This window comes from Schistocerca nitens, chromosome 12 (assembly GCF_023898315.1).
Source record: "Schistocerca nitens isolate TAMUIC-IGC-003100 chromosome 12, iqSchNite1.1, whole genome shotgun sequence".
NCBI lineage: Eukaryota > Metazoa > Arthropoda > Insecta > Orthoptera > Acrididae > Schistocerca > Schistocerca nitens.
Window position 1 is genome coordinate 169,131,324 of NC_064625.1, and position 14,377 is coordinate 169,145,700.

Consider the following 14,377-nt stretch of genomic DNA (forward strand, 5'->3'; position numbering starts at 1 on the left):
TGAACATTACGGATGTGAACCTCAGGTTTCCGTGGGAAAAATGCTTCTGTTGCAATTAAGACACAGAAAAAGTAATGTACACAAATGTAGCCAGAGGGTCTGAAAGGGTTAAATTTCCTTTCCCCAGAACTCGCTGGAAAGGAAAATATCTATTTGATACAACTATAATTTCTCTTTATATCTTGCATTACTACTATTGTTACTATTGCAATTTTTAATATTATTCTTATTAATACTACTATCACAACTTGCGACAGCAGCGGCTGTGGTATACCTGCTACCATTCCAGAGTGAGACTTTCACTCTGCAGCGGAGTGTGCGCTGATATGAAACTTCCTGGCAGATTAAAACTGTGTGCCGGACCGAGACTCGAACTCGGGACCTTTGCCTATCGCGGGCAAGTGCTCTACCGACTGAGCTACCCAAGCACGACTCACGCCCCGTCCTCCCAAAGGTCCCGAGTTCGAGTCTCGGTCCGGCACACGGTTTTAATCTGCCAGGAAGTTTCAACTGCTACCATTATTAACTATTAGCCACTATTAGTTACTCACATTATGTCTATAGAAGTTGGGAAGGAAAACATAGGTACAAAGAAGGTAGCTGCGAAGAAATCATGGGTAACAGAAGAAATACTTCAGTTGATTGATGAAAGGAGGAAGTACAAACATGTTCCGGGAAAATCAGGAATACAGAAATACAAGTCGCTGAGGAATGAAATAAATAGGAAGTGCAGGGAAGCTAAGACGAAATGGTTGCAGGAAAAATGTGAAGACATCGAAAAAGATATGATTGTCGGAAGGACAGACTCACCATACAGGAAAGTCAAAACAACCTTTGGTGACATTAAAAGTAACGGTGGTAACATTCAGAGTGCAACGGGAATTCCACTGCTAAATGCAGAGGAGAGAGCAGATAGGTGGAAAGAATACATTGAAAGCCTCTATGAGGGTGAAGAGTTGTCTGATGTGATAAAAGAAGAAAAAGGAGTCGATTTAGAAGAGATAGGGGATCCAGTATTAGAATCGGAATTTAAAAGAGCTTTGGAGGACTTACGGTCAAATAAGGCAGAAGGGATAGATAACATTCCATCAGAATTTCTAAAATCATTGGGGGAAGTGGCAACAAAACGACTATTCACGTTGGTGTGTAGAATATATGAGTCTGGCGATATACCATCTGACTTTCGGAAAAGCATTATCCACACAATTCCGAAGACGGCAAGAGCTGACAAGTGCGAGAATTATCGCACAATCAGCTTAACAGCTCATGCATCGAAGCTGCTAACAAGAATAATATACAGAAGAATGGAAAAGAAAATTGAGAATGCGCTAGGTGACGATCAGTTTGGCTTTAGGAAAAGTAAAGGGACGAGAGAGGCCATTCTGACGTTACGGCTAATAATGGAAGCAAGGCTAAAGAAAAATCAAGACACTTTCATAGGATTTGTCGACCTGGAAAAAGCGTTCGACAATATAAAATGGTTTAAGCTGTTCGAGATTATGAAAAAAGTAGGGGTAAGCTATAGGGAGAGACGGGTCATATACAATATGTACAACAACCAAGAGGGAATAATAAGAGTGGACGATCAAGAACGAAGTGCTCATATTAAGAAGGGTGTAAGACAAGGCTGTAGCCTTTCATCCCTACTCTTCAATCTGTACATCGAGGAAGCAATGATGGGAATAAAAGAAAGTTTCAGGAGTGGAATTAAAATACAAGGTGAAAGGATATCAATGATACGATTCGCTGATGACATTGCTATCCTGAGTGAAAGTGAAGAAGAATTAAATGATCTGCTGAACGGAATGAACAGTCTAATGAGTACACAGTATGGTTTGAGAGTAAATCGGAGAAAGACGAAGGTAATGAGAAGTAGTAGAAATGAGAACAGCGAGAAAACATCAGGATTGATGGTCACGAAGTCAATGAAGTTAAGGAATTCTGCTACCTAGGCAGTAAAATAACTAATGACGGACGGAGCAAGGAGGACATCAAAAGCAGACTCGCTACGGCAAAAAAGGCATTTCTGCCCAAGAGAAGTCTACTAATATCAAATACCAGCCTTAATTTGAGGAAGAAATTTCTGAGGATGTACGTCTGGAGTACAGCATTGTAACATGTACTGTGGGAAAACCGGAATAGAAGAGAATCGAAGCATTTGAGATGTGATGCTATAGACGAATGTTGAAGATTAGGTGGACTGATAAGGTAAGGAATGAGGAGGTTCTACGCAGAATCGGAGAGGAAAGGAATATGTGGAAAACACTGATAAGGAGAAGGGACAGGATGATAGGACATCTGCTAAGACATGAGGGAATGACTTCCATGGTACTAGAGGGAGCTGTAGAGGGCAAAAACTGTAGAGGAAGACAGAGATTGGAATACGTCAAGCAAATAATTGAGGACTTAGGTTGCAAGTGCTACTCTGAGATGAAGAGATTAGCACAGGAAAGGAATTTGTGGCGGGCTGCATCAAACCAGTCAGTAGACTGATGACAAAAAAAAAAGACACTGAAATCATGTTAATACTGTTTTTCATTTTAAAATTTTTGTCACTTAGGTAATTACTGTACAATGTAAAAGAAGTACTGTATATGTGTAATCCTGGTCCGATACAATAGAAGGATTGATGGCGCTAATCTAATCAGGTTTTGTAAATAAATGCTGGTCTCTGCTCGCCTCGGCGAGAATACCTTGTGGTGGTGGTGGTGGTGGTGGTTGTGGTGGTCGTGGTGGTGGAGACAGGTTCTGGGTCCCTGCTGGCCTCCGCAGTGGGGCGGCCCCCCGGGCTGGTGAAGTAGTTGAAGTCGCCGCCGGCACCGGAAGTGCCGCGTGACGTCACCTGGACTCCAGTGTCCGGTCCGGACGCAGGAGCTGTACCAGGCAGACCGCTGGCCGAGGGCCGCACCAGCTCTGGTGAGCCCTGCAGACACCACAACACTTTGCTCGCCTCTTTCTGGGTACCTAACTTGAGGCAATAACATATGGGAATTAGGTCTTCTTTTGATATCAGCTGCCTCAGTCGTACATTAATCAATAGATAGTCGCATTTCACACCTTGGCTGCAGTCGCATATTACACACAGTCAGCTGATTTCGGCGATGTGTCATTTTAAAGCGCATACGCATATCTTAATAGTTAACAAAAACATCCTATGTGAATCACCTTCCTCATGCTGAGTTATGAGGGCGATCTATAAATATTCAGCTTGAGGGAAGACAACCTCTCACTGACTCTTGACGCTGCATCACAGACAGGAGCGCCTGCGATGGTGTACTCAACGACGAACCTGGGTGCACGTATTTTTTTCGGATGAATCCAGGTTCTGTTTAGAACATCACGATGGTCGCATACGTGTTTGGCGACATCGCGGTGAACGCACATTAGAAGCGTGTCACCCGGCGCGATGGTATGGGGTGCCATTGGTTACACGTCTCGGTCACCTCTTGTTCGCATTGATGGCACTTTGAATAGTGGACATTTCAGATGTGTTACGACCCGTGACTCTACCCTTCATTCGATCCCTGCGAAACCCTACATTTCAGCAGGATAATGCACGACCGCATGTTGCAGGTCCTGTACGGGCCTTTCTGGATACAGAAAATGTTCCACTGCTGCCCTGGCCACCACGTTCTCCAGATCTCTCACCAATTGAAAACGTCTGGTCAATGGTGGCCCAGCAACTGGTTCGTCACAATACCCCAGTCACTACTCTTGATGAACTATGGTATCGTTTTGAAGCTGCACCTGTACACGCCATCCAAGCCCTGACTCAATGGCCAGGCGTATCAAGGCCGTTATTACGGCCAGAGGTGGTTGTTCTGGGTACTGATTTCTCAGGATCTATGCACCCAAATGGCGTGAAAATCTAATATGTCAGTTCTAGTATAATATATTTGTCCAATGAATACCCGTTTATCATCTGCATTTCTTCTTGGTGTAGTAATTTTAATGGCCGGTAGTGTACATACTCTTCCCTCCTCCTCCTCCCCCCCCCCCTCCCCGATTTGAAATTCGCAAGTCAAGTTGAGAAGGGTGGTTAATTTAGTGGTAGCACATGTATCCTCCATCACTCACCGTGATATTGATGTAGATGATGTAGATGTAGATGAATGTCAACTTTTACCTATCTGTGCAGACAGCAATCTGCAGGCAATGGTTTTGCAAGCTAGCTGTGATTTCGTACGTCTCAAGAGTAAATATGCGTTTATTTTAATAATGATTAAAATGTAGAGGCTGAAATAACATTTTTAACAGCATTATTCATAAATACTGTACATACGAGGATTAAAACGTCGACAGCGTGAAAACTATCAGTCATAGAGAAAACAGACACATATCAGTGGAAATGGCATCATTCAACTTAACCCGTTATAAAGTTCCTCAGTACGGGCACCATTTGTACATGTGCATTCATGCGACACGTCAATACTGATAGATGTTAGGTGCGAGCGATGCGTTGAGTCAGTACGCCAGCAGCCCCCTGTACAGATCTGTTTATTCGGCTGCCTATACGCAGGCGCGAACTAATTCGATGCGACAGTAGGGATGCTGTGTCAATGTGCTGATATGCCTACTTTGAATCGAAATCTGCAGAGGTTCTCCATCAACTGGTATGTGTCATTGTGTAGTTTTTGTGCAGTTGCCCTTTGAAACCCCACATGTGCTAATAAATAACAATTTATTTGTGGAATACAATAAAATATTAAGTACACATCCACATTTTAACCCTTATCTGCGTCTCTTACCTAAAGTCTCTTAGTAGTACAGATCATTGAAGAAACTAATAATACCACTACCCACTACATTGGTAAGAAACATATTACATATCAATGTCGCTTTTAGTCTGTCACCTGAATCTACCTTACACCTAAAAACCTTAGCAACTCAGGCATTTATAAAGTGACATGCAGTTCGTGCAACAAATACTACGTAGGCCAACACGGTATAAATTTTAAAACTGATTTTAAAGGGCAATGATTGCACCAATTTGTAACAAACACGACATTTCAGCAACATCTAAAAATATCGGCAAAATAGAACACAGTGTTACAGTAGATGACAGTCTTAAAGTGCCACACAGTTTAGAGATGAGACGTACTGCTGGAAATGGAAGTAACCACTCTTCGCCAAAACTGTAAACATAAAAACAGGAACGAAAGTACAGGTTTCAAGAATTAATTGTTCTTCATAAACTTTAATTCGGTACTGTCAAAGTAGAAAAAATGGTTCAAATGGCTCTGAGCACTATGGGACTCAACATCTTAGGTCATAAGTCCCCTAGAACTTAGAACTACTTAAACCTAACTAACCTAAGGACATCACACACACCCATGCCCGAGGCAGGATTCGAACCTGCGACCGTAGCAGTCCGGCGGTTCCGGACTGCAGCGCCAGAACCGCTAGACCACCGCGGCCGGCTGTTAAAGTAGAAATTCCGTTGTAAGCAATAGTACGTATGAACCTGTATGTCCAATAGCTACATGGTTGTAATTTGGTTTTTATTTATGGCCGTAGTTGGTGTTCTACACTAATTAATAGTATTTTTTAATATTAACTGCACAGCAGTTACACCAACATAAACATAAAATTATCGCCAAAGACATAGATATGGAAATCAGGAAGATCAGCAACGAAAAACTTCTTACTGTACTAACTGGATCCCAGTTTTGATATCAAGTTTATCGCAAATTTCAGTTTTGCTGCGCCTCACTACTTTCGACTTTCTCTGCTTTACTCCCAGTCCGTATCCTGTATTCATAAGACAGTTCGTTTACTTCAACAGGTCTCGTAAGTCTTTTTCACTTCCACTGAGCACAGTACATAATTCATAATCGTTGACACTTTTAATCCAGTTTCTCAACGTTTCTCTTTCCAGAATATTTACCTCCACTCTTCCTTACATTACGAAAGTCAGGAGTCCTTGATATCTCAGAAGGTATCGTATCAATGCATCTCTTCTTTTACTCAGATTGTACCATAAATTACTTTTCTCGCTAATTCTATTCAGAACATGTTTAGGTACTGCAGTACATTTCAAACGCTTCTATTCTCTTCCTGTGTGAACTACACTCCTGGAAATGGAAAAAAGAACACATTGACACCGGTGTGTCAGACCCACCATACTTGCTCCGGACACTGCGAGAGGGCTGTACAAGCAATGATCACACGCACGGCACAGCGAACACACCAGGAACCGCGGTGTTGGCCGTCGAATGGCGCTAGCTGCGCAGCATTTGTGCACCGCCGCCGTCAGTGTCAGCCAGTTTGCCGTGGCATACGGAGCTCCATCGCGGTCTTTAACACTGGTAGCATGCCGCGACAGCGTGGACGTGAACCGTATGTGCAGTTGACGGACTTTGAGCGAGGGCGTATAGTGAGCATGCGGGAGGCCGGGTGGACGTACCGCCGAATTGCTCAACACGTGGGGCGTGAGGTCTCCACAGTACATCGATGTTGTCGCCAGTGGTCGGCGGAAGGTGCACGTGCCCGTCGACCTGGGACCGGACCGCAGCGACGCACGGATGCACGCCAAGACCGTAGGATCCTACGCAGTGCCGTAGGGGACCGCACCGCCACTTCCCAGCAAATTAGGGACACTGTTGCTCCTGGGGTATCGGCGAGGACCATTCGCAACCGTCTCCATGAAGCTGGGCTACGGTCCCGCACACCGTTAGGCCGTCTTCCGCTCACGCCCCAACATCGTGCAGCCCGCCTCCAGTGGTGTCGCGACAGGCGTGAATGGAGGGACGAATGGAGACGTGTCGTCTTCAGCGATGAGAGTCGCTTCTGCCTTGGTGCCAATGATGGTCGTATGCGTGTTTGGCGCCGTGCAGGTGAGCACCACAATCAGGACTGCACACGACCGAGGCACACAGGGCCAACACCCGGCATCATGGTGTGGGGAGCGATCTCCTACACTGGCCGTACACCACTGGTGATCGTCGAGGGGACACTGAATAGTGCACGGTACATCCAAACCGTCATCGAACCCATCGTTCTACCATTCCTAGACCGGCAAGGGAACTTGCTGTTCCAACAGGACAATGCACGTCTGCATGTATCCCGTGCCACCCAACGTGCTCTAGAAGGTGTAAGTCAACTACCCTGGCCAGCAAGATCTCCGGATCTGTCCCCCATTGAGCATGTTTGGGACTGGATGAAGCGTCGTCTCACGCGGTTTGCACGTCCAGCACGAACGCTGGTCCAACTGAGGCGCCAGGTGGAAATGGCATGGCAAGCCGTTCCACAGGACTACATCCAGCATCTTTACGATCGTCACCATGGGAGAATAGCAGCCTGCATTGCTGCGAAAGGTGGATATACACTGTACTAGTGCCGACATTGTGCATGCTCTGTTGCCTGTGTCTATGTGCCTGTGGTTCTGTCAGTGTGATCATGTGATGTATCTGACCCCAGGAATGTGTCAATAAAGTTTCCCCTTCCTGGGACAATGAATTCACGGTGTTCTTATTTCAATTTCCAGGAGTGTATATATCGTTCACATTACACTTCCGTGCGAGTTTAGATTCCAGACAAATACTTTCAGAAAAGATATGCTAAAACTTAAATTTATATTCGATGTTAAAAAATTTGTCTATTTTAGAAATGCTGTACTTGCAATCAGCAGTCTTCATTTTATGTGCTTATACTTTGTGCCTCATCAGTTACTTTGCTTAGCAAATAGAAAAACTCATCTACCACCTTGAGTGTCGCATTTTCTAATTCAGTTGCCTCAACTTCGCCTGTCTGAACTCAATTATAATCCGTTGCCCAAGTTAATTGTATAGATTAAATAACTTTAGGGATAAGCTCTAAAATTATCTCACTTCCCTCTCAGCTACTGCATCGTTTCCATGACCTTCGACTTTTATAAATGCAGCCTGGTTTCTGTACAAATTGTCTGCAATCTTTCGCTCCCTTTTAAAGAGTGTATTCCATGCAACATTATGAAAAGTTTCTTCTAAATCTACAAATTCTATAATGTTATGTGCGCCACTCTTCTAGCAGTCCTATAACTCGTAGATTCAGTATTGCCTTTGTTGGAACCCAAACTGATCGTCCCTGAAGCCAGCTTTCACTAGCTTTTCCTTACTTCTACAAATAACTCGTGTCAGTATTTTAAAACCATGTCTTATAGAACATAATCAGCACCTGTCGCATTTGTGGTGCAAATAATTGCCATCTCCTTGATGTCTGATGTCGACTCCAGGCGCCTTATTTCAACTTAAATCTTTGGCTCCTCTGTTTTTGCTTATTTCATCTTCACTTTCTGTAACATTGACTTCATTTAACCCTATCTAGCTCTTCAGTATACTCTTTGCACCTTCCAGTTCTCTGTTCTTTGCTATGTACTGGCTAACGATTTTCTCAAACGGTCTCTTTAATTTTTCTATAGGCAGGATCTATCTTTCCACGAGTTATGCTTGCTATTGCAGCCTTGTATTTGTCCTGCATCCATTCCAGCTCATCGGTTTTTCATTACCACTCAATCTCATTTTTAAACTTTTTTACTCACTTTTGCCTGGTTCATTTGTTGAACTTTTATATTTTATCTTTCGTCAGTTAAATTCAATATCTCACTTCTTATCTGAGTATTTCTGCTGGGCCCTGTCGTTTTGCTCTTTCATGCTGCGTTCATTCTTTCATCTCTTAAATCTACCCATTTATCTGATGTATTCCTTTCTCCTGTTTCAATGAATCGTTGCCTAAGGGTTCATTTCTAGCTTTCAGCAATCTCTGGTTCTTTCTGTTTACCCAGGTCTCTCCTATATCACTTTTTGTAAATCAAGACTGATTGCTGTCATCAGAGTTCTTACCCATTCTTCACTATTAGCTCGGTAGGTGTTCCTAACTAGGCTGTTTAATAGTGTAACTTGTAATATACCTAATGTACAAAGACTTAATGAAAACTTTGATTCCTGACATCGTGTAGTACAATACCTGACTTTAAAATGATTGGTATTCTGGTGATTTGTGAATTTCATAAAAATAACACTAAATTGGAGACTAATTAGCAGACACTATTACAAAATAAAACAAACAACAATGTATTTTAACAAACTGTGGCATTCATTGTAGTAATGGGAAAGACTTGAATTAGTGAAAATGGTAGGAATAAAATAAATGGTGTTAATCACCAACTGTAATTATTCAAATAATTGGACTTATACGAATGTAGTTTACTCATTCAAGAAGTTATTCTGTCGCTTGCAAATGAAGGCACATATTTTAAAACGTAAATTTAGGATGAAAGCTGTAAAGAACATTCCGTCTTAATGACTTTATTAATTAAACACGTATTGTTGTAACGAGATATACGCCTAATTATTAAATTCTAGGCATCTGTTACAAATTGTGTCAATCGAAACCTGTTTCGTTTCACCCTCTTAGCTTCAATTACTGTTAGGAATGTGAGTCGTTGTGTAATTAGCGTGTATGAATTAATTTTGTGAAGTTCATTATTGTACTCATACTTAGATGGAATTTTCACATATAAAAACATTTTTACATTATAAATTTCACATATTATTCAATTCTGTAATTTTAGATGTATCATTCTGTGTAATCAGAACATCTTAGCTTTGGAACTTTTAATTGTAAATATGATTAAAAATATGTTGTCATTATTAAGAAATAATGGTCCAAGTGACCATCCATTATTTGGAATATATAAATATGGAAGCAGAGAGGCTGCTGCGATGGGTTGTTTTAGCTGATGTCTCGAAATGTAACCTGTGTTAGTTACTTGAATATTATTTCACTAAGATTTAAAGTTGGGAAAAAAGTATGTTTCTCGATTTGTGAACCAGTCAGTTATTTTACGAAGACATACTGTACAACTCAGCCTCTTTGCAATTTGTCATGATGGATTTGGTCAGCTGTTACGAACGGAAGAATAAATGTTTAAAAACTGGAACCGATCACTTTCACTGTAAACGACACACTTCATGAAGATCCAGGTAATCTACGAATATTTCAGTTACATGGAGAAGAATTTCGTTATAACCTTCTACTTATGATTCTAGATAACATCAGATGACATGCGCTTTTGATAAGTCAGTTCATCTGTCTTCGAAGTTTTGAGGATTACCTTACCGACGAGTAGATAATAATGAAGTAGAAGTGTTAAAAACTGTTATGCGAGGAGCGAGTGGCCCATTAGAGCGTGGCGACGTTTCAGCCTACCTGCTGGCGCTCCTCCTCAGCGAGCTGCTCCTGCGCCTCTTCTTCCAACTTGGTGAGCGCCTGCAGCAGCGCCTTGCGCAGCCCCGGGTCTATGTTGAGTGGGGGTAGCGGACCCAGGTCTGCGCCGGCCGTCGGAGATCCTGGCGCGGTCGCCACTGCTGCCGCCGCCTTCTCGTCGACCTCGCCTGCCCCGTCGGCCGTCGTCGGCTCGTCGGGACCCGACGAGGAGGGTAGGCTGGGTGGCGGTGCGTCAGCTGTGAGGCAGGCGCCCAGCGCTGCCACAGCCAGCACGCTTATACACTGTGGACAAAATCGTCTCGTCAGTCTCTACGTCTCCCTATCGTCGACCTCAACATCCTCGTCGGCCGTCGTCGACTCGTCGGAAACCGACAAGGAGGATAGAGCAGGTGGTAGGTAGCATGTCAGCTGTGAGGTAGGCGCCCATCACTTCCAGGGACAGCACTAATACACTGCGAACAAAACCATCTGCATCTCCTTGAAAGGATACGACACAAAGTGAAGTGACCGAGTGAGCACCATGCTGATGGGGAATGTGGACATAGCTGTAAGTTTCGGTGGAATAGAAACATCGAACCTGTGGATAACAACCATCTGCTTTGACAGTGGACATAAAGAACGTATCGAAATCCAGTAGAGGGTGTCCCAAAAGTAACGACTCATTCCAGAATGAGATTTTCACTCTGCAGCGGAGTGTGCGCTGATATGAAACTTCCTGGTAGATTAAAACTGTGTAGCTCAGATGGTAGAGCACTTGCCCGCAAAAGGCAAAGGTCCCGAGTTTGAGTCTCAGTCCGGCACACAGTTTTAATCTGCCAGGAAGTTTCATATCAGCGCACACTCTGCTGCAGAGTGAAAATCTGATTCTGGAAACATCCCCCAGGCTGTGGCTAAGCCATGTCGCCGCAATATCCTTTGTTTCAGGAGTGCTATTTCTGCGAGGTTCGCAGGAGAGCTTCTGTAAAGTTTGGAAGGTAGGAGACGAGGTACTGGCCGAAGTACAACTGTGAGGACGGGGCGTGAGTCGTGCTTGGGTAGCTGAGTTGGTAGCGCACTTGCCCGCGAAAGGCAAAGGTCGCGAGTTCGAGTCTCGGTCCAGCACACAGTTTTAATCTGCCAGGAAGTTTCATAATCAATTATTTTTATAGGTCTCTGAGATGATCCATACAGAAGAAACAACAGCTGTTGGTTCCCAATTACTGGAAATGCGTGAGCTCTACTATCAACGATATGGAATATACTAACCAACAAGGACCAGTATCATCCTTCAAGTCAAATGAAGAGCAACTTCCTAGAGGACCATCAACATGGTACGACGCAGTCTGGAGCATTGAAGAGGCCATTGAAAGGAGCCTAAGTGCTTCTGTTTGTCAGCTGAACATTCCACGATGCACTGTGTGGGTTACTCTCAATTTTGCGCTGAAAAAGACTGAGCATGGCATTCATGTGATGCATCACCTAGAGGAAGAAGATAATTCCGCTCTTATGGAAATGTGTCCTAATATTTTGGAGGCTGTGGAAATTGAAAACTTATTAGGTAACTCTCTCTGCACAGACAAGGCCACGTTTCACATTTGTGGTTTTGTGGACCGTAAAAACTGCCGGAAATTGGGCGCCAACAGTCCTCGTGATGGAACAAAAATGGAAGGGAAACACCCCAAAACTGAGTGTATGAGTATGGATGAGCAAGACTAAGATTTATGCGTTATCCTTTTTTTGCAGAGCAAACGGTAACAGGTACAAGCTACCTTGACATGTTGCAGCAATCTGAGTTTAATGAAATTCTGAATTCTGTTGTCTACCATTCCCCCTCATTTTGCTCTCATTATTTGATATTATCTCAACGGCAAGCAGACAACATGGCGCATTGGAAAGACGCTTTCGAGAGAAACCGCTGTTCTGCCGTCTGCAGAAGAGGTTTCCACAAACATCTGCTCAGTTACACCAAATGTAAGCAAACATGTGACTCGCGTGTTGTTCTTGTCTTTAACTGTACGCTGGAACTCTTTCAGCCTGTCTTCTGCTGTTGCAGCTCGTAAAGCTATTGAGACACTCACAATGTATACGACAGTCGAAAAAGCGAATGTCGTTGAGCCGTGTATCGACTCGTGCTACACCTTGTGTTTAGACTGCATTGGTTTTCCTTTTCTTCCCCTGACATGTTTGTTTGATATGTTGTCTGTCACTATGTGGCTGCTGGGTTGTCTTTTCCCTCTGCTATCGATATCTCCGTTTTTGGTTCCGGGAAACTGCTATGGAGGAAGTGAGATCTTTGGCCGGTTGTAACCTCGTGTGGTGGCGCGGAAGTAGGGGCGTGGCGCGCAGAGAGAGTGTGGTGGAGACGGGAGGGCAGTGTGGCTCTCCAGCAGGCGTGGTCGGTTGTACCGAGTCGCCACGTGATGTGTGTCGGTTGTGTGTAACGAGCGGGTCGAGTTGACGGAAGAGCTCCCCGCGTGTCGGTTGTATACAGAATCGCCCCACGAGTAGTTGCTGTTCATTCCGCCTTGGTGGGACGTTAACAAGCTTCTTTAAATCCTCCGCTTCAACACTGGAGTTTAAAAAGGAGACACCTAACACGAAGGAGCGGTCACTACCCGTCAACGTTGCAGATAAGACGTGAACTCCGGTGACAGAGCGTGTTGTCGCGTGACCGTGGCGTGTCGGGTACGCTGGCGACGCGTGCGCGGTCGGATGTGTGGATCCTTGCCATCGGAGGTCGTGTACTGCCTGTTCGAGCATAATTGCAAGTTAAGTTCGTGCAAGGTTTAATCGTTAAGTAATAAGTCTGCGTAACCCGCGTCTCTTCTGCCTTGTGGCCTCCGGCGACCGGGTTTCCTGTCCCCGGCACCGGTGTAGTTGAAGACAGTGATCTTTCCTCCTCCTCTCGTTACTGTCCGATGGGAGGTGTAGTTTCGGCAGTTTAATTGTGTCGCTGTTCTGTCGTGGGTTATGAGTAAATTCGTGCTTCTTGTAGGTTGATCATGTGGTCGCTCGTTCAGGACTGTGTGGTGTAATGTTTCCTTGCAAGAGGTTAGCTCTAATTCTGTCAGCGAGTTAAGCCATCTTATAACAAGTTTTCGCTGGCTAAAAGTCGGTGCAGTGACCAGCCTGAGAGTGGCAATTGTCTTTACAGGCGTATTTAAATTGGTCAATATTCTGTATAGCCTCGGCATCCCTGAGTGGCTGATTTGTGGCCACCTTACACGGGTCCGTCATATCTGTTACGTTCTAATGATATTCCAGGACACTTTTGTTTAAAATTTTTTCAAATTCCTCCAAGTTTGTAAATTCGTTTTATTGTCACTAATCGTGTGTTTGCTGAGACCTGTTTAATTTTTTTTAATGGCGGTGTTGGTAGCTTCACTACCTCACCGTACTTTATTAACAAAATTCTGTATTTACTTTAGTAGCCTGTCTACTAATGTTCTTTAAATTTCTTTAAAAATTGTTGTATTGCTATAAATTACTTTGATTGCAGTTAGCGGCGTGTTTTAAAAGGTAGTTTATTGCCGTACTGGTAGCTTCTGTGATTTTAAAAAAAGAAATTTTTTAAAAATTGTTGTATTGTTGTAAATTACTTGATTGCCGTTAACGGCGTATTTAAAAGGCTGTTTATTGCCGTACTGCTAGTTTCTGTAAGATAGGAATAAAACATTTGTGTGTGAAAATCTCAACTCGACAGTGAACTACTAGAAATTTGGCCCCGTTTCCCATCGTGTGGTGTGGCTTGTAGCAACCGTAACCACTGTGTGTGTCAGTCGTTTATGGAGAAAGTCGCCAAACTACTAGAACGCTGAAGAGTATCGGGATAGTGTCATACACCCGCGGTCTGTCTTCCGAACATTATAAAAATAATGAGATTTTCACTCTGCAGCGGAGTGTGCGCTGATATGAAACTTCCTGGCAGATTAAAACTGTGTGCCCGACCGAGACTCTAACTCGGGACCTTTGCCTTTCGCGGGCAAGTGCTCTACCATCTGAGCTACCGAAGCACGACTCACGCCCGGCACACGGTAGCTCAGATGGTAGAGCACTTGCCCGCGAAAGGCAAAGGTCCCGAGTTAGAGTCTCGGTCGGGCACACAGTTTTAATCTGCCAGGAAGTTTCATATCAGCGCACACTCCGCTGCAGAGTGAAAATCTCATTCTGGAAATATCCCCCAGGCTGTGGC

The 14,377-nt window shown here is 44.0% G+C and overlaps 1 protein-coding gene across 1 annotated transcript in view; it reads right to left on the reverse strand.

The window, feature by feature from the left end:
- The window catches only part of LOC126214984 (putative mediator of RNA polymerase II transcription subunit 12), a 137,384-nt gene that overhangs the window by 102,926 nt on the left and 20,081 nt on the right, over positions 1-14,377 (reverse strand). Inside the window, exons 2-3 of the mRNA XM_049941615.1 lie at positions 10,189-10,488; positions 2,694-2,923 (exon numbers count right to left, since the gene is read on the reverse strand). Coding sequence (XP_049797572.1) covers positions 2,694-2,923; positions 10,189-10,488 — 530 coding nt within the window. The remainder of the gene's footprint in view (positions 1-2,693; positions 2,924-10,188; positions 10,489-14,377) is intronic.